The 21,728-nt window shown below is 42.6% G+C and overlaps 1 protein-coding gene across 6 annotated transcripts in view; it reads right to left on the bottom strand.

Annotated features, from left to right (window-relative positions):
• Positions 1 to 168: 168 nt before the first annotated feature.
• Positions 169 to 21,728, bottom strand: part of actn1 (actinin, alpha 1) — a 48,106-nt gene continuing 26,546 nt past the window's right edge. Inside the window, exons 5-22 of one of the 6 annotated variants that reach the window (XM_031847328.1) lie at positions 21,005 to 21,092; positions 17,597 to 17,675; positions 17,229 to 17,310; positions 14,839 to 14,924; positions 11,454 to 11,546; positions 10,321 to 10,551; positions 9,568 to 9,715; positions 9,178 to 9,328; positions 8,577 to 8,685; positions 8,168 to 8,308; positions 7,238 to 7,420; positions 6,292 to 6,426; positions 5,817 to 5,996; positions 4,546 to 4,692; positions 2,105 to 2,185; positions 1,727 to 1,792; positions 1,211 to 1,369; positions 169 to 691 (exon numbers count right to left, since the gene is read on the bottom strand). In XM_031847328.1, coding sequence (XP_031703188.1) covers positions 533 to 691; positions 1,211 to 1,369; positions 1,727 to 1,792; positions 2,105 to 2,185; positions 4,546 to 4,692; positions 5,817 to 5,996; positions 6,292 to 6,426; positions 7,238 to 7,420; positions 8,168 to 8,308; positions 8,577 to 8,685; positions 9,178 to 9,328; positions 9,568 to 9,715; positions 10,321 to 10,551; positions 11,454 to 11,546; positions 14,839 to 14,924; positions 17,229 to 17,310; positions 17,597 to 17,675; positions 21,005 to 21,092 — 2,318 coding nt within the window. In that variant the 3' untranslated portion in view covers positions 169 to 532. Of the gene's footprint in view, positions 692 to 1,210; positions 1,370 to 1,726; positions 1,793 to 2,104; positions 2,186 to 2,358; positions 3,937 to 4,545; positions 4,693 to 5,816; positions 5,997 to 6,291; positions 6,427 to 7,237; positions 7,421 to 8,167; positions 8,309 to 8,576; positions 8,686 to 9,177; positions 9,329 to 9,567; positions 9,716 to 10,320; positions 10,552 to 11,453; positions 11,547 to 14,838; positions 14,925 to 16,336; positions 16,423 to 17,228; positions 17,311 to 17,596; positions 17,676 to 21,004; positions 21,093 to 21,728 lie in introns of those variants that run through there. The other 5 variants (XM_031847327.1, XM_031847331.1, XM_031847330.1 and 2 more) reach the window with 5 other exon arrangements.

Consider the following 21,728-nt stretch of genomic DNA (forward strand, 5'->3'; position numbering starts at 1 on the left):
TTTTCAGAGAGTCAGCTAAATGCACAAACTGTCAAAGTACATCCATTAAAACCATAAGTGATCCCTGTAGTATACAGAGAATAAGAAAAGAAAGTATAGCAATTTTTTCTTTATTACAATTTTTGTATCTTATTTTCAATCAGGTGAAGAAAAATACCTTTTTTTTTGTTCAGTATAATAAAATATGTTAACTTTATTCATTTTATGAAGTAAAACAATGACAAGAAAATAAAAACGGAAAACATTTTTTTTCTCTCTCCCTCTTTGTAAACCTGGAGAGCTGCTGCATTGCGTGGGAAGCAAATGCAACGGAGACAGAGTGTGAGGGAGCAGTGAGGAGGCTGGAGAGGTGGGGGGAGGAGGAAGAGGAGGAGGAGGAGGAGACAGAGGATAATGACAAAAAGATAAGGCCAGAGACACACAAAAAATGAGCGTAGTAGGACAGGAGTTTGGTGAAGGGGCAGGCGGAGGATGTGGCGGTGATCAGAGCAGGTAGGCTGGTGGTCCCGAGTCAGGACGACTGACAGAGTGTTCAGAGGTCGCTCTCTCCGTACAGAGCGGTAGAGAACGACATGTAGTCGAGGGCTCCGGGCACAGCGTCGGGGCCGGTGTAGGGGGCCATGCGGGCCATGCAGTACTCCGCCTGGTCTGGAGGCAGCTCCCGGAGCAGCTCGTCGGCTAAAATGTAGTTCTGTCAAAGGATGAGAAAAATTAAATTTTTATGTTAGAATAGCAGCTTTATGCAATCAATATATTCTATATTCAGATGTAGCAGATGGTGAGAACGTAGGGAAATAAAATGAGCTTAATATAAAAAGCAAGTGTCTGGATTTAGAATTCCTTTTGATACATGAATATTTATATGTGGACATGGAATTCAAAAGACTCTCTGTTATGTGTCTGCAGCTTTCAGCCACTTTCAACATATTTCAAACATCTAGCAAGCCAAAGAGACTTCGATATTTCAAGGTAACAAGGAAACAAGTGCAATGAGATGTCCATGCTGCTCCATTTCTGTTGGATGTGTAACATCAAGAACGTATAATTGGGTTCTTATTTCTTTCTAGTGGTCGGAAATACATTTTTGTAGGATATCAATGACTTAATGAATAATTTGGTAGCTGAAGAGTTCACTGGCTTTAAGATCTCCTTTTTTTCTGGTGGTTATGGAGCTGAATCTAGGAATTTCTACTACAACACACGGCTGTACCTTGTCCCCCGCCAGGACTTTGAAGGAGGCCATGACTTGGTCGGCAGTGTCTGTGTCGGCCGTCTCGCGGGACATGAAGTCGATGAAGGCCTGGAAGGTAACCATGCCCATCCGGTTGGGATCCACTATGCTCATGATGCGGGAGAACTCGTTCTCACCCTGGTGGCAACAGAGAGGAACTGTGAAGCTCAGTCACAAAAACACACAGCAAAAGGCATATATTCTACATACAGAGATAGAACTTGGGTTCTGCTAACGACTTCACTGTAAAACACAAATACACATTACACAAGTGAGTTTTAAATTCATTTAAATTATCCATGATTTATATTATATTCTGTAATATATTCCATTTATTTAAGAGCTCTATGGAAAAAAAAAAAAAAAAAACATCCATCAAAATCTAAAATAAAATCTAAAAACAATTAAGGTTCCGTCTATCATTACCATTTCCAACTGCTCTCATTAATCACACACAAACAAACTTTCATACTCGAGGAGCACTCATGGCTTTACCAGGTTGTAACCAACGGAGATAAGGCAGGTTTTGAAGTCTTCAGCGTCCATGATTCCTGATCTCTTCTACAAGGTCAGCGATGGACAAAGGAAACCAGGAGGAAGAGAAAGATGTAGAGTGGCAGGGATAGCGGAGGGAAATGATTGGAAGATAATAGGATGAACAAAGAGTAGAATTAAGGAGGAAAGCCGCAATAATCCACAACGTGGACGTCGCAAGGTGTGGGAAATCAAAACGGAAATTTAGACAGGAGGGATGAAGAGTAAAGGTGGGAAGAGAGGGAGAATAGGAAGTACGGGGGGGGGAGTACAAAAGAAAAAAGAAAGAAAGAAACCAGTTAAATCTCTCACAGCGGGGTCGTGGCTACGATGAAGTACCTGTGTATCGTTGGCGATATCGAAGCCCAGGCTGATCAGGCAGGCCTTGAACTCCTCCGCACCCAGAGTGCCCGAGTGGTCCTGGGGTGTGGGAGGCCAGTGCCAGGCGAGTCGAGGCGTCGGAGGGGGGGGGGGGCCACAGGCCATGCAGCAACACATACAGCGGTGTCAGTGACGGTGAAGGGGGAGGTAGGTGAGGTGGTGTTGGGGGAGGAGGAGGAGGGTGGAGGGAGTGCACCATGCACGTGGGGGTAAAAGGAGGTGAGGGGGGTGAAGGGGGAGGTGGGTGAAGGGAGAGGGCCATGCATGAAGATAGAAAACAGAGAACACAGTGCATATTCATTAGGATGTGGCAGGTTAACACACGGTGGCAGCAGTGCTGCCATGCTGGGCGAGGGCATTCAGAGGAGTTAATGTGCAGTGTGGCAGGCAGACTACGGGGCCCCATGGTGAGGTTAGTCATACCGCCGATGGTACGCATACTGAACATCACATCTCTTTACCTTTTTGTGTACAGCATCAATGCAAAATGCTTCCTTTAACATGTACAATTCATTTCACCACATACTCGCATCACGTAAATGTAAATACACAGACTTGAGCTGCGACTAATTATTATTTTCCTTATCATTTGATCTGATTGTTTTCTGAGTTTATTTCTTAATGGTACGGCCGATAAGATGTCAGCAAATAGTAAAAGTTAAGGCGTTAAAAAATGTCTCACTGTGGATTATCTTCCTGATTATTCTACTCATTGTTTAATCTATAAAATGTGAGAAAACAGTCCCAGCTCCCTGGAAGCCGAGACCTGTTCAAATAACTTGCTTTGTGCAAAACCCAGAGGTATTCAAGTTGCACTAAGGTGACAAACAGCCAATCCTAGAATTCGAGAAGCTAAAATAAACAAATGTTTGATTCATTTGCTTGATAAACTCAAAATTGATTTGTTTTCTAATTGATGGACTAACGGATGAATTGAAACATTGTTTCAGCACTGCCACTGACTATAAACCAATATAGTACAGACTAAATGTTTCCCCCATCAAACTAAAGTAAAAAAATCACTCCTTTTTCTAATCAATGCATCAGATTAATCTGGTGCTACAGCTCGACACACCTTCCCCCTCACCCCAACCAACCATCAAATGTCAAGCTGAAAGCCTTGGAGAGGGAAGCATTAATCCTAATGAAATATGAAACAAAAGCACAAGTTCAGGTCCACAGTCGGCTTCCTGTGGGCTCCGATACTCAACCTCAGGTATTGATTAACAATAGGCCAACTCTGGAAAAATGCATGAGGTAATGGTGGAGTCAGCAGGGGAGCTGGGAGGAGGAGAGGGAGAGGGAGAGGAGGAGGGGGAGCTGAATAAAAACTCCACCATAATTGGTGCCGTTTCTGACACGGTGAGCCCCAGTGTAAACACTATGTTCTGGAGGCGGGGTAAAGAAAGCAGGTTGTATAGAAACAGCCTTCAATGGACAGATTCTCCATTCCTATTTTACCTGCTCTGTTTTCATTTGATTTGATTTAATGCCAACCTTCTTGTATTACACAATAAAAAGATTTCCGCTGGTGCATGAGGCTGATTCTGGCTGCCACTTTCCTTGATCTGCCTGAAAGCCCCCGAGCTTTTAAAGATGAATGTTGTGTCACCAAACTGAAAGTCCCTTTTCAACCAAGCAGTAAGGTCGATACACAGCCTGATGCATCACACACTCAAACTGTACACTCAATGTTTTCTGGTTGAAGGGTCGTTAAAGGATTGGTCTGGCAGCACGACACGACAAACTGATGTATTCTCACCTGAACGTCTTTGCTTTGTTGATGCAGTCTAAATACATAAGAGACAAACCCATTTAAGTCCAACATTTTGGGAAATAAACTTATTTGCTGAGAGTTAGATGAGAAGATTGACGCTACTCTCATGCGCTAAATATGAAGCTAGAGCCAGCAGACAGTTAGTTTAGCTTAACACTTGGCACTCAAAAGGCTCACTGATAAATCAGCAGACTCCAGGAAGTCACTGCTCCCGACCAGGAAATAGTTTTGGCAACAAAACCCCGGTAACATGGAAAATTTATGTTTTTACACGTTGGTTTTTGTACGACTAAAGAAACAAAATAGAACGTGTTAATTACTGAGTTTTGGAGGTGCTGATAGGTCGACTTTAATACCTTTGGACAGACAGAGCCAGGCTGGCTGTTTCAAGTTAAGCTAAGCCAACAACCTGCTGGCTTTAACTTTATATGTAACAGACAGATATGATCGATATGCTCATCCAACTACCAGCAATAACGCAAATAAACATATTTCCCAAATGTCCAACTATTCTTTTAATAACACTAAACCTTTCTTGTGTAAATGAGCAGCGTAGGACCTGCAGCACCTCTCACCCGCCTGCTGCTTTGTGTCTGCACCGTGACTCAGGACGAGTACTGACCCTGTCGAAGTGGTTGAAGGAAGCCCGGTACTCGTTCAGCTGTTCCTGGGTGATGCCCTTGGCGTCTCGCGTCAACACCTGGTTCTCGATTTCGTTGATGGTGCGGGCGATGGTGGTGAGTAGCTGCTCCCAGCCCACGCGGATGTGCTGCAGAGGAGTGAGAGGCAACAAGAAGTTTAAGGAAGAAACGGATAGTAAAAGAGTCTCAGAGGCATTGGTTCTGGGTCAAACAGAGGTTGGAAATAAAATGTTTTTCAGTTTAGTCTTAGTTTTTCTTAAAGAATATCATTCTTATGTAGTTTCAATTAACGAATAACATTTTGGTTTTGGTTTCAGTTTTAGTCAACAATAACAATCCTGGTACTAATGCAGCTACAAGGATGTACCTGGAAACATTGTGCTCAGAAGCTCAGATCATTAGTGAAAATTAGAAATGATCATTTGATTAAAAAAATCTCTTTATACAAAGTACATTTTCATCTTGTTTCGGGAGAAAATTAACAATTATTCAGATGTAACAGCTGACATGAAATTCCTGGCAAAAAATGGGCAGCTAAAGTGGTGGAAAATGGTTAAAACTTCTACTAATGTCCCTTGAATGGGTTCACATTCACACAAACAGTTCGATGTAAATGTACTCATATTTAAGAAGTACCTTATGGGAGGTTGGGAATCACTACCGCTTTTCTTCTGTCTGAATAACTATTGTTACACTGGTTAAACCACAACCTAAATGGTGCACATGCCCAGCAAAAAACGAGATGCAGACAAAAAAAATACATAATTTGCATAAATACAAGAACAAAATCTGTCTTAACACTTTAAATCTGCTCTCGTTACCAAACCCTCTGCACAGAGGCTGATTCTAGAAGCACACCTACATAATAGCTCTGCAAATGGGTCAGTTGATGTGCAGAGTTTCAATAACAAGATTCATATGAATTATTGGCCAGTAAAAATAATTCTTGGCAGAGACAGGCAGGGGTTTACAGTTTTCCAGCACTTGGCTGATGAGCCAAGAAGTTAATATCGTGCACTGGCGACAGGATGGAAAAGTGCAACGTCAGGAAAGTTCAGCATTAAAACTCTCAAAGGTTTTCCAGTGGTCGTCTGAACATTCTGCCACCCTTTGCTTTGTTCTTTGGGGCAAACCGCGGCCATTTGACACCAACACAACACAAAACCAGTCGGGTCAGATGAGTACGTCAAACAGACCAACAACAATCTCAAATGTTTGGTGATGTATTTAAAGCTTGGCTCCAGGTTTTTACCTCCATGGTGTAGTTGGTGTGCTTGTTGTCAAAGATGAGAGCTTCCTGAATGAGCTGGTGGTCTCCCTCCAGCTGGTCGATCTTTGGCTTGTAGTTGACGATGCTCTTCTCGTACTGGCGTAGGTGTGTCAGCTGGTCCTCCAGGGTGCCGTGCATCTCGATTGAGATGCGGCCGATTTCCTGCAAGAGACAAATACAGATTATTTATTAAGAATGAGTCACTGCAAAGTGGAGGACACGATAAGATTGACCTCTTTACCGGTCATAGACATATTCTTATCATATCTAATGGTATTTTACTTGTATGCTGTATGTTACATGTAGCTGCAGTCAGTGCAAATCCTGTGATGCCACTTTGACTATTAAATGCACTGATACTTACAAACTAACTAAGTTACACACAGGCTGCACTGACGCCGGCCTCACTGTGACCTCTTAACCTGGTCATTTGACCGTCGGCTCTGCTCACACTGACCTCCATCTTGGCCTGGATCCACGGCCCGATGACATTGGCCTGGTTGGCAAACTGTCGGCGCAGACGCTCGTTGTTCTGCTGCCGTGCGTGTTCCTCAATCAGAGCCTGGTCGCGCTGAGGCACCAGCTGCCGGACCTACAGCAGGCAGAGTCATGAAAAAACCCAAATGTGTTATTAATGTGACTTTTAATGAAGAGGGCAGACTGAAACTAGGATGATGCATTCACTGAATTTCTCTCCACAGTAGAACAGGATCTTGCTAAAGTTTTAAAAATAAAAACAAAACTCTTGTGCCGTTAATACAGCCAAGTTTGGGCTGGCAGAAACAGGTTTGATTGTAGTAGCGAGCCTCGTTTAATGTAACTGTAAGACCTGACACAGACCAGCGTGTGTGGCTTAAACCCACGACAGAGACAGCTTCCTTTAACAATACAATAGCTGGGTGAAAAATATCAAATTTTCCGACAAACATTAAAGGAAACATTTATATGTTCCCACCTGTATTTCGGGTTTCTACTAGAACATGTTTATATGCTTTAATATTCAAAAAAACACTCTTTTTCTCATACTGTCTGTCTGAATATACCGGTACCCTCCTTAAAAAAAAAGCCCTGTCTGCTCTGATTGGCTTGCAAAAAACATACAGTGCACATGTGCAAAAGTAGATCTCAAGCTTTGAGTGGAAATACGCAGATGTTTGGTTTTTTCATGATGTGTCCCTTTAAAGGCTGTAAGATCTTACGGTATAGCATATTAGTGAAATACGCTTATTCTTGGCGAGAGTTAGATGAGAGAATCAATACCAGTCATTCCTGTGGCAAACAAACCAAAGAACTGTCTGCAATGTGCAGACTCGAAACTGCTGCATTAGATCTTCTTTGGATAAATGAAGATTAAAAACCATCGTGAAGTGCGTCTTTCCTTGCTCATGACTGATTTTAATTACCTTGTCCCATTTGGCGTTAACCTCCTGTGGGTTGATGGTGGTGTAGGGGTTGGTGCCAGCCATATTCACATGATAGGTTTGCACAATTTTGGCAATCTCATTGTGGATGCCCAGGATGGCCTGGCGCTCTTTGTCGGCCTCTGGCAGCGTGGCTTTGAACTGCTCGTGGGCTGTGCTTAACCCCTGAGGCACAACGCACACAAACACAGGAAATGAAAATCTAAACCACAAAATCAACAATAAAGGCTTTTTTTTTCTCTAAAAGAGCAATTTACTTCCTCCGTCTTCCGAACTTAAACGTACAAGTGCTTTTTGAAACCATTAGCTAGAACATGAGGGAGGGAGAGTCTGGTTTCTGCTCTTATTGCAGCATCTGGTGCCAGAGATCACAAGGACAACGGTACGGTTTATATAGTACAGTATGGATATTGTGCCCAGATAATAATTACAGCGATTTTCTGGAAGTTTTGGAAAAGAGACTAAGCTCATGTATAATTTAAATCTTCAGTTTGGTGCTGTTCAAACATTTACTGAAGCTTTTCTTTGTTATTCTGTTGTTTCACATCTTATACATAATGTATTTACACATTAGCAACAATAGTTTATATTTACTTACTTGTATTCACTTATATACACTGTATTTAATCCTGTAAACCTACAGTGCTTTGCCTTGGTGTCATACTAGTAATGAGACTAGTACATGTATGCAACAGCTACATACAAGTCAGTAATATACTGTATGTCTTTCCCATGTTTCCAAGCTTTACATTCAACCAAAGTTTGACATTTTGGGGAACGTTTGAGTTGAATGAAAAGATCGATATCACTCTTATATCTGTCAGGTAAATGTTAGCTTAGCTGAGCATAAACTGGAAACAGGGAGAAACAGCTAGCCGGCTAGGGGTCCCTGCGAGTCATTTCTGTTCTCACCTGGATTTCCTCGATGGTGTGGACGATGAAGGTATCCTGCAGGTCCTCCATGGCGCCCTCCATCCAGTTGTTGAACGGAGCCGCTCTTTTGGCAAACTCAAGGTACAGTTGGTCAATGGTTTCAAGCAGCTTCTCAGTTCTCTGTTGAGCGTAAAAACACAAGGTTACCACACAAATTCATTGGGGCATAAATAGATGGATTTAGCATCACACTGCATTTTCAAGGCGAAAAGCGAATCCTGAAATTCAAATCTCCTCGCAGCCTCTCACTGTGAGGGAGAACACTTTCATCTCAGAATGTGTTATTATTTCTGCTCTAACCAGCACCAAGAAGGACAGAAGGAACTTAAAAACAGGGATAACAAAGAGATTTTAGACGGTAGAAACTCAGTAGCCAATTTATTCCCACCTGCAAAGCCTCGCTGCGTTTCTGGGTCATAGCTCCCAGTGCGTCCCACTGGTCACAGATCCGCTGGCAGCGAGCATTTACACTGGGGGAGTCGTAGTAGTCCAGCTCACTGGAGCACAAACAGACAAGGGAACAAAAGATTCATTATCATTACCTGCATCACCTCGGTTTCCATTTACATCATTTACTTAAGCTTTGGTTGTTTTCTGCCGTTGCACTTGAATCTTCGATGCACTTGAATGCCTTTATGATCCTGTTGTGTCTTTGTTTGTGTTTTGATTTTATGGTGTTAAACATTTCTATAAGCCCCTAAAGGATTTCTTTGAGTCACTCGTCAGGTGTGTGTTTCACTTTTGCAGTGTTTCATCATTTACATCTGCAAAATCAAGTGAACCAGAGATTAAGAGATTGACTTTTGATGTTTACGAGGAAAATTCTGAAGATAATAATTGACTAAAAACCATTTAAGATCACCACACACAACAATCACTCAACCACGGAAGAACAGACCTCAACCTAACTCACTCTATTTCATCTTGTATTTATCAACAGAAGGCAGCGGTGCAATCTTTTCACCATAAACCTGTTTATCACATCTTACTTTAACTCCTGAGCGATGGCAGCGATCTGCTCCACTCGGTCCTGATGGGCAGCCAGGTCGCTCTCGAAGGCCTCGTGTTTCTTCAGCAGGGCCTTAATGTCTGACAGAGAGGCCGTTTCGTAGTCGTGCTTTTGCAGCATTTCCTCTTTACCTGCAGGGGGAGACACCAAAAAGTAAAGCTAAAAATATGCATCTCAATCCTATCATCAATGACATTTACCTGTTTGTAATGCTGGTTTCGTGATACTAAAACAAAAGGACAATTACATAAAGGCTTTTATTTCTATTTGACTTTGTTGTGGCTTTTAGCAGCCAGGTTGAGGCACATGAGGCTAAAACACAGGAGCTGGATCTTTATATCCAGACAGTGAGTATTTCTCCTCTCAGTACCTTCAGTCCAAGCTTCATGGATGGCTGCTTTCTGGCGGAATTTCTCCGCCAGGTGGTCGAGTCTTTCCAGCCTGCGAATCTCATTGAGGAGCCACTCTTCATAGCCCTTCTCGGCTCCCTCTAGATTTCCCCACGCATTGTTAATGTCCTGCACCAGGCAAAGGAGAAAAAATCAACCTTCCTGTTGGTGTTTTTATCTGTTCTCTCACTTTTTATTGTACAAGTTCATGCTGTGCATTTTAATACGTCATATGATCGCTGAAGTTCAACCTGCTTTAACAGATTTTTTGGCCAATTGTGAGCAGCAGGAAACAGGCTGTGAACTGTGAACTTGACAGCAAACAGTTGCTTGTATACACATCAAAATATTGATTAACGTAGCTTTAAATTGGATGGAAGCTACAAAAAAATATCTGCAAATCGTATGCTTTTTTTGCAATTATCCACATATGTATGGAAACTAAAACAGAGTTTTGATGAGAGACTTTGTATGATTAAAGTCATTAAAAGAGTTTTGGAGGGCACACCTTCTACAGATTTATCTATAGAGGTCATGATACTCTAGGTTATATTTGGGCTGCACTGTAGATGGACATTTTAAAGCAAACAAGCAACCAAGTGAGACACGGGTTTAATAATGGGATCAAATGTTCCCTGGCTTCATGTGCCTCCATGATTCATATAAGCTGAGGTAAATCTTTGGCCACTGAAGCCCATCACAGTCGTGTTCTGTGTTTGTTTTGTGTGACCTACCGAGACCATCTTCCCCTCCGAGGGCATGAAGGCGGGCCTGTTGCTGAGCCTCAGCTTGGTCTGCAGGGTGTTGAAGTTGATCTCCAGCTGGCACTTCTCCTGCACTTTGGGCGGCTTGTGGAGGCGGCGGTAATCTCTGAAGTCCTCCAGCTTCTGCTGCATGGCCTGCATGGTGTTCTCAGGCATGCGGTTCTCCAGCCAGGGGATGGTGCGACGGATCCACTCCAACAGCTGGGGTGTTGATGGTGGTGTGGGTGGTGGTGTGTGTGTGTGTGTGTGTGTGTGTGTGTGTGTGTGTGTGTGTGTTGAAGGGTGAGAATAAGAGAGAGGGGATGGAGGAAAAACAAGTACCAGTCAAGGGAAAGAAGATGTAGATGCAAAGGAGAACCGTGCAGATAAAAGGAAAAGGGGAAATGTATGATGTGTCGTGATGTGTGTATTATGTGTAGTGGATGTAATCAATGTGTGAAACGAGGGGAAAAAGAATACAGATTGAGATAATTGGTTTGCTGTTCATTTCTCGCAACCAAATGTAACCCGAACAACATTTTATGTTGGACCAAAAAGGACCATACTTGTGTTTTTGCAAGTTTTATCTCATTTAAAATATGTTATTTTTAATGCTGCTGACCATTTTCCATCTTAAACTTTTTAGAATCACAAAACTACCGTCAGAATAATAAAGCCTGACCAATATGAGGTTTTGAGGTGTTTTTAAAAATCCGATAAAGATATATCAGCTAATTTATTTTGGATAAACAAATCACACAAACAGTCTTAACATAGATCTGTTAAACTTGGTTATTGAAGAATTGTGACCGAGTTATGTCTTTAACGGGACATTTTACAGTTATAAGTGAGCTAAAACGGGCAAAAACAGTCTTATGAAGATTCGTTGCAGGATTGTCTTTTACGCTTAAGCCTCAAACCAACAGTGTTTCCCTGGCTGCCGTTCTATCTCCATCGACCCTGTTTCCAGTCCTGACCCTGCACCTGCACTGAGCACTCTTTTCCCCCCACCCCCCGAGGGCTGGGAGGCAAGGGAGCGGCTTAAAAAGGAGAACGGGGGAGAAAGAAGGGCAGAGGAGGTCCAGGACAATTATAGGAACAATCGGGGGGGGGGGGGTGCTCACATCACTGGCCAGCTTCTCATAGTCCTCCATCAGCTGCTCATTCTCTTGGTTGACAGCCAGCACCTTGCAGATCCTGTTGGCCGCCGTCTCTGCCTGGAAGATGAGGGAAACGGTGTGAGACGCAGAGCTGAGTGAAGGCACTTTCTGTTCTGGGCTCTCCATTTTATGCTACTTTATACTTCTACTTAAATATTGTAGTTTTTAGTTTTATATGACGGCTGTATTTACTTTTTAGATCCTTTATATTTAAAACACATGATCTAATAAAATATAGCACATTGTTAAAGATTAAAACAGCTTATGAGGGAGATTACGTTTGATCATATAATTAACTTCCCTTGTGTTTAAACTGAATCCTGTGCTATGAAACCTTTGACTGAATCTTGGCCTGGTTGCCTAAACTAAGGCCTTGTTGCCCACCTGGATGTCACCAGAAGATCCTGACCTTTGAGTTACAATGAGGCCATGAGAACAAAAGGCATGAAGGATACGAACTTAAAGAAGCAACATCGATCAGAGGGGGAGGACCAAGCCACAGTATAAAGAGAGAGAACGGCTTCTCATCGGTGTACATATTAAAAACTAACCCCAACATGTTCTGAGCATTAATAATGTGACAATACTGGCAGAGACTTTTGTCGCGTTCCTTGTTGTCAGAGTGGGATTATAAAATTGCCACGACAGCCTCCCAAGCTTTATGGCTTGTGACGGCAAAAATAAAAATATATTACCGTCTAGTTTGGGCTGATTGTCAGGTTTCAGAAGTTTATCTTCTTAGATACTTCTATTTAATTTACATTGTATAACTCAAAGAAGTAAAACGCTAAAGCTTAAATTTCCAAAGAATTACACAAGTGTGTGGTAAAACTTCTTTCCTACTGATTCAATCATCTCACAACTCGTGTGGTTTTTCTTGAGACCCTGTGAGGGGATTCGACCGCCAGCTTGAACTAACCAGCTGTATATAAAGTAGCAGCTCCTTTGACCTGCTACAACAGTAAAATGCTATTTACCCATTTATCCATCAGAATCAACGATCTAATAATGTCATATCAAATACATTATATATCAGTAACAGGACTTATTTCTGGTACTTTATGTACATTTTGCTGCTAGTACTTCTGTACTTTCACTAAAGCAGAACATTCAATGCAGGATATTATTTTTACATTTACATTAATTTCCGTCATAACTGCATCCATCCATCTGCACTGCCTACATAAGCACAAGAGATTTCCCACAGGAGGCATTTTGGAAATGAAGCAATGGATCAGCAACGACGCTGCAAGCAATGATGTTATTTCTGCAAAACTGTCTGGGATTGTGTGAACGTCACCTAAATGTCTTAAGATGAATCATCTGATGACAAGGACTGATTGTATCATGTTGTACTTGTTGTCAGGTGAAGGGGCACCGCAGTCTTTTTATAGAGTGCAGTGTGTTACTTCAGCCTCTCAGCCTACATACAGAGAGCCGGTGGGAATACAGCAGGAGAGCGAGGCTCCTCTGAGAATAAAAACGGTTCCCCGTGGGGATAAGGACGGACTCATCCATGACACAACACCTCCTTAACATTGGCCTGTCAGTCTTCATCACTGGCCTGGCAATGCATGAGCGAAGCAGAATTTCCATGACAACATGTAGTCCGTTAACCCGTTGGGTTCAAGACGAGTAGATGTGGTCGGGAAAGTTCATTGAGAACATAGAGAAAAAAAAAATAGAGAAAATTTAAGCAAAACATGCACAAAGTCTGGAAGATATGCGGTGGATTTGAGCTCGGGAAAAGTTGCATATTCAGCTCGATCTAAAACTTTCCTGCAGTATTTTAAAGCGCTGAAGTTAAAATCAAAATAAATCCACGAGCAACTGTCATGAATCAACCCTGACTGCACCATTATCGATTTCCCTCTAAAAAAAGAAAGCTTGACAAGGAGATTAATTCACTGAAAAGGGGGTATAACCTCGCGGCGGTGTCCTTTTAGAGCGTACGGGCTTGAATCCCACCCCCCCCCATTCTCATAACTCAGAGACTGGCTTTCCCCACAGAGGACTGCTTCCAGTCTGCTTTTGTCAAAAGATCACGGGGGAAACTTGGCTCGGCGGGAGAAATGCTGCGGGGGCCTCCAACAGGAGCAGCGGGCGGGCTGCCTTAAAAGGAGAGCCAGGATGTGCAGGTCGTGCTTCTGTGAGCAAATGTTTGCACGCTGGTTCTGTTTACTGACAGCCACGACCTCTTTCAAGAAATAACTTTGTCCTGACATCAGAGGTGGAGGAGAGAGGACAGTGGACGGATTGATTAAGGGGGAAAAAAACAATCACAGTTGATCGGTGAAGACAAAGTAATTTCTCTTACATTTTATTTATGCACTAAAACCTGCAATAACAGATTTGTTTACCACCTGGGGCAGCTTAAACAAACTGTAAAGACAACATGGGCAAAAAAAATCCTATCGGAGAGCAGCTTTAAGCTTACTTTTAATGTAATGCAACTAAAATACTTCATTTTTTAGAAGGCAATGTTAGGATTTTCATGTCCAAGTCTGGCCAACAAGGAAACATAAGAGTGAAGGTGTTTATGGGTAAATTCTGCCCTGGAGGGAAAAATCTGAGGTGTTAGACGGAAGAGGAGTCGCTGTTTCTATGCGAGATCCATGCCAGCGCTGTAAAACTGTGTGCCAGCCTGCAGTGGTTTCCGGACTCCTGCTCCTCGGGAGGTTCAACAGCTCCATTAAGAAGTGGATCCTAATAAAGATTTTAAGTACAGAAGGCTTAGCGGATGTCCTATGCGTGTGTGTGATAAGTCTATTATTCTCCGCAGAGATCTCAAGTGGATTTGGCTCGTCTTTGTCATAATGTATTCCACCGGGAGCGTAAGAACTTCATGCTGGCAGCGCAGAAAGGTTATCGAGGATCAATACGCTGCTGAGAGAGGGCAGATAAGGAGGCGCTGAATAACCAAGGGTTTGGTTTCCCGCCCACTATAACAAAAATGTATGAAGTCATAGCAGCTCAAGGCACACAATATAATGTTACCTATGTGAACATGTGTGTTTCTTGGGCTGCTTAATGCTTTAAAATGATGAATTGACCAGAAATACAATCGCTTATTTGCATATCCAGCAGTTACAGAGGAACATTATCATTCATATGGAGTCGTGTTTGTGCGCACCTGATAAATGTTGGGCCAACATTTTTTTCTTTCTTAATTAAAAAGGTATTGCAATCGCTCATATTGTCGTTTTTTTGGTGTCATTCGGTGTTTTAGAGTTGCATGTAAGCTGCCAACAAAAGAACGTTGGCAAGAATGACTGTTAATTCTCTGCCAGGCACTTTGGCAGGTATCCAGTTATTGTTTGGAGAATTCCTTTTCCATTTCATTTCTCACCTTCTGCTTGCCTGAGAACGCGTGGTAGTAACACGACACATAAGTCATGACGGCTTTCTCATCTGGCCTCAAGGTGCTAATGATATCTGCCCAGGGAACAGAGGGAGGAAGGGGAGAGAGGACAGAGAAGAGAGAAAAATGCACAAGAGTAAAAGAGTGCTGAGACAAAAAGGGCCAGCAGGGGGCGCAATCACTAGAGGAGGCAACAGCCGGAGCTTAAGTCATCTCAAGTCCACCTAGAAGGTTGTCTTCAAGTTGGTTTGTTTGTAGGGAAATCTCACTTCTACCTAAAAATGACTGAATTTGATGTGGGAAGTGAGCAGACGAAGTGAAAATAAAGTGTCTGGAAAGCTCTGGCTCAGCTCAATATGCAGTTTAAATAAATCAACACATTGAAGCAATATGCCTCGAGCAGATCATCCAGAAATACAGCCAGAGATTTGGTATCAAACATCTGCCAATAACTGTAAAATACGGAGGATAAAGGCAGTCAAACAGAGAGCAAAGTTAAAGTTTGTGACGTTAACGTTGCATGGAGGGAGGAACCTTCTCAACTTTATCTTTCTTAGTCAAGTTTTATTTAAAGAAGCAGCCTGGTCACCTCTCAGAATCCAGCTGTGGTCTCACTGCTCTCAGTGAGGCAGACTCCGCCTCTCCACGCTCTCCACTTATAAACACAGACATTTTTTTTTTTTCCTATCCCGAGTTGCTTAAACACAGCTGTGTTGAAGCGCCCTCTCTGCTGCCGGGCCTCTCAAATGAACCTGACTCTTATGTAACTTGAGCATTTTGATGCCCTGCTCCTCCCCGACTGTCTGAGAGGAGGCGCAGCACAATCCCAGAGACCCCGTTGTGCCTCAAGGTAGCTATCAAACTAACGGACAATCATTCATTACCCAACAGGGAAAAGTCCGATACGACAATTCCATCTCCCAGAGAAACGAGGAAACAGACGTATCCATTAAAATTAAAAGACAGCTTGCTGCTCGCTTTTGAAGTGCCAGTTTAAATTTCATTCATTCCTCCACCCTCCATTTAAGCCGTCACTCTCAAGCCTGAACATAACCATCCTTCTAAATGGTTATGTCTCCCCCCACCATGCAACACTTCAGGCTAATTTGTTTCTCTCCATCAGCAACTGCGGCTTTTATCACAGGCAATCATCATCATCTATCAGACCAACTTCGCCGCGCCTCCCACCCACGCTCAGCTTCTGTTAAGCGAAACAAAACCCTAATTAGGGGCGAATTTGCCGACCTGCGGCGCCGCAACCAACGAGGTAGACTGGAGATGCTCATTGCCTCTGAGAACAGAGTTGTCTTCCCATCATGCATTTGGTGGCGTGAACCATGCGGAAAGTGAAGGAGAGTGACCCCTGCAGGGGAAGGGGCGTTGTGCACTGCAGAGAGAGAAGGGCACTGTTAGGAGAAACACGCGGATGTTGAAAGGAGGGAGGAGAGGAGGGAGGAAGAGGAAGGAGACGCTGCATCCAGGATACCTTCTGGGCGCCTGAGAAGGCGTGGTAGAAGCTAGACACGTAGGTCATGATGGCCTTCTCGTCCGGACGGGCAGTGCCCACGATGTCTGCGGGGAAGAGAGGAGGTCAGGGAGGGGACGGAGGGTGGAGGTGAGGTTGTTAAACAGAGCACAGAATGATGAAGGAACAGGAAGTAGAGCTGGGGTTCAGCTCTTCACATGGACAACATCCAGAGTGGAAAGAAAAACATGTGGTGTCACTGTCCAGATGTGCTGAACAGGGAGGATTTGATTTAAACATCTGTCTTAAAAACAGCAACACACACAGATTTTACACGTCTACAGGTGCAGAAATAAATAAACAGAAACCATATCTGAAGATGTCTAACGTATTTGTAGAGCGTAGAGCATATTTCACATTCAATAGAAAAGAGGATCCGTAACTCCTTTGTGCACAGCTGCGTGTGTCAGTGTTATGGCCAAAATAAATTCTCTCAGAGACATTGGTCCCTAGAGATCAATAACCCGGCTGCAAAAAACAGGAGATGGAAAAGGACGAGTCCATCTCGCTGTTCAGAACTTCACCCGGATTTTGGTCCTTTTTGGTTCTCCTCTTGTCTCTTTTCTAAAAGCGCTTTGACTCTCAACTCTGCCAGCACAGAGGCAACTGGATGCGATTCAGCAGTATCCTTGTAAAGGAATGTGAAGAAAACAGTTTGAGTTTTTCACACCTCTGCAGACCCGGTTAATCGCTGTCGGATTGTAGGTCTTCAGGAAGTTATAAAAACAGGGGTGGTGCAGACGCCGTTTATGTCACTTCCAGACTTCCGAGAGAGAATATTTTGGTCTTTGAACACAGGAAAAAGTCGGTCCTCCTCATCATCATTTCACTATTTTCCTCCCCGCCTGCTCACCTTCTGCGTCCAACATCTTGGGGATGTCCAGGTACTTCTCTGCCACGTCGAAGGCTGTGTTCAGGTTGGTCATGGGGTCGTCCTAACAGCAGCAGACACAGCAGACCATCAAGACCTTTACAATTACTTCTAACAATCACTACTTAAAAAAACGCCAGGATATGTGCATCTACAATGTAAAAACATCGATGATAAACTAATGCTTCATGTGCTTTGATCATGAGAATTTAATTTGTCTCGTCTCCTTTCACTCGGTGCTTATGTCTATTTTGCATAGAAACATTTGAAATATGGTGAACTTTAATGTTTGAGGTTCATGTTCTCAGTGGCTTCTCTTGTCACATTAATGTCAGACAACACTCGCTCACCTTGCGCAGTTTTCCATAGTCAATGAGCTCCGGACGGTGTCGATGAATGAGTGCACAGAAACCCAAACCATCTTTCCAGCTGAAACAGAGAGAAGTAGTTGAGATGAGGGTGAAAGTGAGGTGAAACATAACAAGCTGAAGAAAAAAAAAAAAACTGGAATTTGACTGTAATCTTTGATGGAGACCATTCCCCTCCATCGGACTCCCTAATTAGTTTCATGTAACACACCCTCATGCTCCCAGCAGCGCGGTGCGTTACTGTAACGCAGCAGAAACCCGACCACACAGGGAGGATACATTATCTAATGTACTACATGGTCCAAGTCTCCAATTAAAGCTGAACCACAGCTTCTGAAGTTTGAGATCCTACATGACGTTATTTTAGGAGAGACACTTTCCCAACTCCATAGATTTATTTATTATATTTTAAGAAAAACTACCATTATAAGACATACTATGAGCTTTAGATTAATTAAGATTTCATTCTAATGTCGGATAAGGCAAAGTGTGTTGGAACAAAATCATTGGAAAGTATCCGATGTCATGTGCCTCTCTGAAGAAAACAGAAAGTGGAGACCCATCGAATGACTTTCAAGGACACAATTGTTAATAGCAGTCATTATATTTAGCATCAGAGGGACAGATTCTGGAACAAGTTCAGAGAAAAATAAATCCGTGCTCGGTTACTTTTATACACTGAACAGACACGGCACTTTTGGTTCTGCTTTACTTGACTTTTCCAGAATAATTTTCTTGGCAAGTGGTCTCACTTTGACTTAAAGATGAAGTTTTACAGAATGCTGCAGCTGCAGCATTTTCATCAAGCCTTTCAGGTTTATTCATTTATTTCCCTGGTTTATTTATAATGTTTTTACCATGTCTATGTTAGACATGAATGCTTTCATTCGCTATCATTAGTTCCATTTTGCCAAAAGTGCTTTTTTTTTGGCCACAACACCGATAACCAAAGCTTATAAAGTTGATATGACAAAACAAATAGCTGCCTCACAGAGCAGCATTAGCATCCCATTAGCGTTATATTTCACTCTTGTTTAAGCTGTGTTTCGGCCTCTACCAATTCCTGAGGGAACTAGCTGCCTAAATCTGTCCGTTTGGTGCTAGCAGGTAGTGTTCAGTGAAGCATTTGTGCTCATGCTGTCCTCGATTAAAGAAATTCCTATACGCGACTAACACTCAAACGATTTTGTCATTGAATTGATTAGTTGATTTAATCGACAAACTGAGTTTCTCCACAAGGAATCACACAAAAGCCCCATTGTGAGCGGTGAGACTGAACCCAAACACTGTAGATTTGCACCATCAAACCAAAAGAGCTAAACTAGTTTGAGTTAAGAGGAACTGCAGAGTCGGGTGACAACTTTCACGTCACACACGGTGATTTAATCTATTGTTAATATAAAAACTGTTGTTCGAGCAGCTTTAAGATTTCCATCTGCGGACATGCAGGTTAAAAAGATGCACTGACACAATAAATAAAAGTACTTAAAAGTGCAAATCTGCTAAATTGCTATAGTTGAATCACATCTTCGTCCTGTAATCAATGAGCATGTGTTCACTTAGCCGGAAGACATATTTTTAGTTTGGCCCTCTGAGGTTCATTGAACGTATGATGGGATGGTGCAGTGCAATCTCACTAGAAGACTTCTGGATGATTTACTGCTGCTCTCTGCTCGCAGGGTAACAAATTAGCGAGATGAGTTTGATATAATTTCAAACACATTGGTTGATTACTGGCACATCCTCTCCCTCTCTGTCGGTCTGGTTTATGAGAGCATGTCAGCTGGTCTGTTCTCTGTTAAATCTGTCTGCTTTTAGTTCTCATCTGTTCAGCATCAGCACCATCTGAGGCGATAACCACTTCTGATATTTTTATGTGATCCTGGTGTGCTTAAAATATATTTCTTATAACAATGTTATTGAATTTACAAAGCAGTGTCCTGAAGAGATAGTTGCAGTATTCATACTCCAAACCTAAATACTACTGCAGTGCTGAGAGAGCGCTCTTAGTGCCCCAGTGGAGAATAGTGGTCTTGAAGCACTGTCTTATTCAAGCTCTGTAGGCTCTCTTTTTAAGTCTCTTTTCTTTGGCTGGATGAAAACAAACCATTTAAACTCAGGTGACACCAAATAATTGCAGCAAGATGCTAGAAAATGCAGGTTCTGGAATACAAACAAAACCAGACGGTAAAAATGTTTCATTGAATTTACACAGATTTCACAAAACTCCACATACAGATGGGAGAAGCGCTGAGTTGATCAAATTGTTAAAATACTCATCCGAGTCCACTATATAAGAAGTGAACGTGGTCACTGTGACGTCACCTATCGGTTTGTGGACTAAGGTCTTAAAACCTTGGGTTTGGCATTTTCGTCGTCGCCATCTTGTTTTTTGACACGAGAGGGTGGAGCCATGTACAGATCGTTAAATAAGACTTTTAGGCGCCCGAAAGGTTACAACTAACTTTCATGAACTGAAAACACGCTGTGAAAAAGTTAAAGTTCTGAGACAAAAACACGGGCAACTCCTAGACCCGACAACGCTGTAGTAGCGACCTGTCAATCACAAGGTAGCCCCGCCCTAAAACATACTCTGCTTTATGCTCTATTTTACTCTAAATAGGAACATAATTTACTAAATGAACATCATGCTGTATTGAAGAAGACTTGGCACTAGAGATTGAGACCATAAACCCATGTTTACAATGTTTACTGAGGGAATAAATAAAATGAGAAGTAGAGTCATTTCCCCCCCGACGGCCATTAGAGAGAATGCAAGTTTAAAACATTGGCTTCATTTTCAGACCCGGAGGTTGCCGCCTGGTTATTACTGTGTTATTACTCGCTACTGCTTTACAAGCAGATTTTCTGACTGACTTTCTATTTATTTTTTTTTTTTACACACTATGTCGGTGTATTTTAATGGCAACAATGACCTGAGGACAAACCACAGTCGGCTCTCATTCAACTCTTTCCTCGTGTCTTCTTCATGAACACTGCTGCAAAGATTGCGTGGGCAACGTCCTAACTCTGCTTAGCTTAAGTTACAGTATAACTGGATTTCAGCAAAATCTCTAAACTTGAAGGACGACAAGTAACCAAAAACTCTTGTGGACGGTTTACTTTTGTTTACAAGCCCTGGCTCGGATACAATTTGGCAGTGTTAATCTTTTAAGAGCCAAATAAAAAAAATTAACCAAAGTGAAGAACCAAATTTACACCAAACCTGTCTTTAGGTGAGATGATAGCACCACTGCTCTTTCACATTATTTCGGCCTAATTTCCTCTGCTTGACGCCGAGACTCTGCGTCATCTGATTTCCTGTAACTACATCTCGGTATTTGAGTAAAACACCTTTTTTTTTTATGTTTCTTACGGTGTGTTCCTCACCTGATGTGAAAGTTTTGGATGTTGACATTCTTGTAGGGCGCAGTCTTCCTCTGGCACCACAACAGGAGGCCCTCTTTGGCAGATGTCTCTGCGGTCGGGGAGAAGGGATCATTGTGAAGTTCAAGAAACTCTCAGGCTTTTACTTTGTCCAACTCTCGACTAATCCCCGTTTAGTGGTGGATTAAGTAGAGGTGAGGTGAATGGGAATCATGTGCGATTGCTCGGGTGTTTCGGGCTCTCTTGTTTCCAGTGGATACCGAGACGTGTCTGGTTTATTGTGTCATCCCAAAACAGTTAAATTAAATACTTTAAAACACGCTGCCCTGGAATCTAAAGATGAACAAAATCAATGCTGACCACTTCTGACATTTAAATTGGATTACATTTTAAGTGCATTATATATGGTAACCAAGGAGAGGACCATAACATGAACGTGTCCGCCTCCATAGGGAAAGAGCAGTCTCTGACTCATTCATATTCTAACACATGCATTAGCTCGTCCAGTCTATAAGTGGTATTGTGCAGTTTTGTTTTTTTTAAAGCTCGGTGAGATGCCTGACAAAGGTCTTTACCCTGAGACACTGTGTCAATGAAGTGTTTTCAATAGCAAATTAAGACAGCGAGCAGTTCTTTTCAATAAAGTGAATGAACAAGAAGCGTGTGGAAATGCGCGCGCGCACACACACACACACACACACACACACACACACACACACACACACAC

The sequence above is a fragment of the Anarrhichthys ocellatus genome, unplaced genomic scaffold, assembly GCF_004355925.1.
Source record: "Anarrhichthys ocellatus isolate YVR2014 unplaced genomic scaffold, GSC_Weel_1.0 scaffold7, whole genome shotgun sequence".
Lineage (NCBI taxonomy): Eukaryota > Metazoa > Chordata > Actinopteri > Perciformes > Anarhichadidae > Anarrhichthys > Anarrhichthys ocellatus.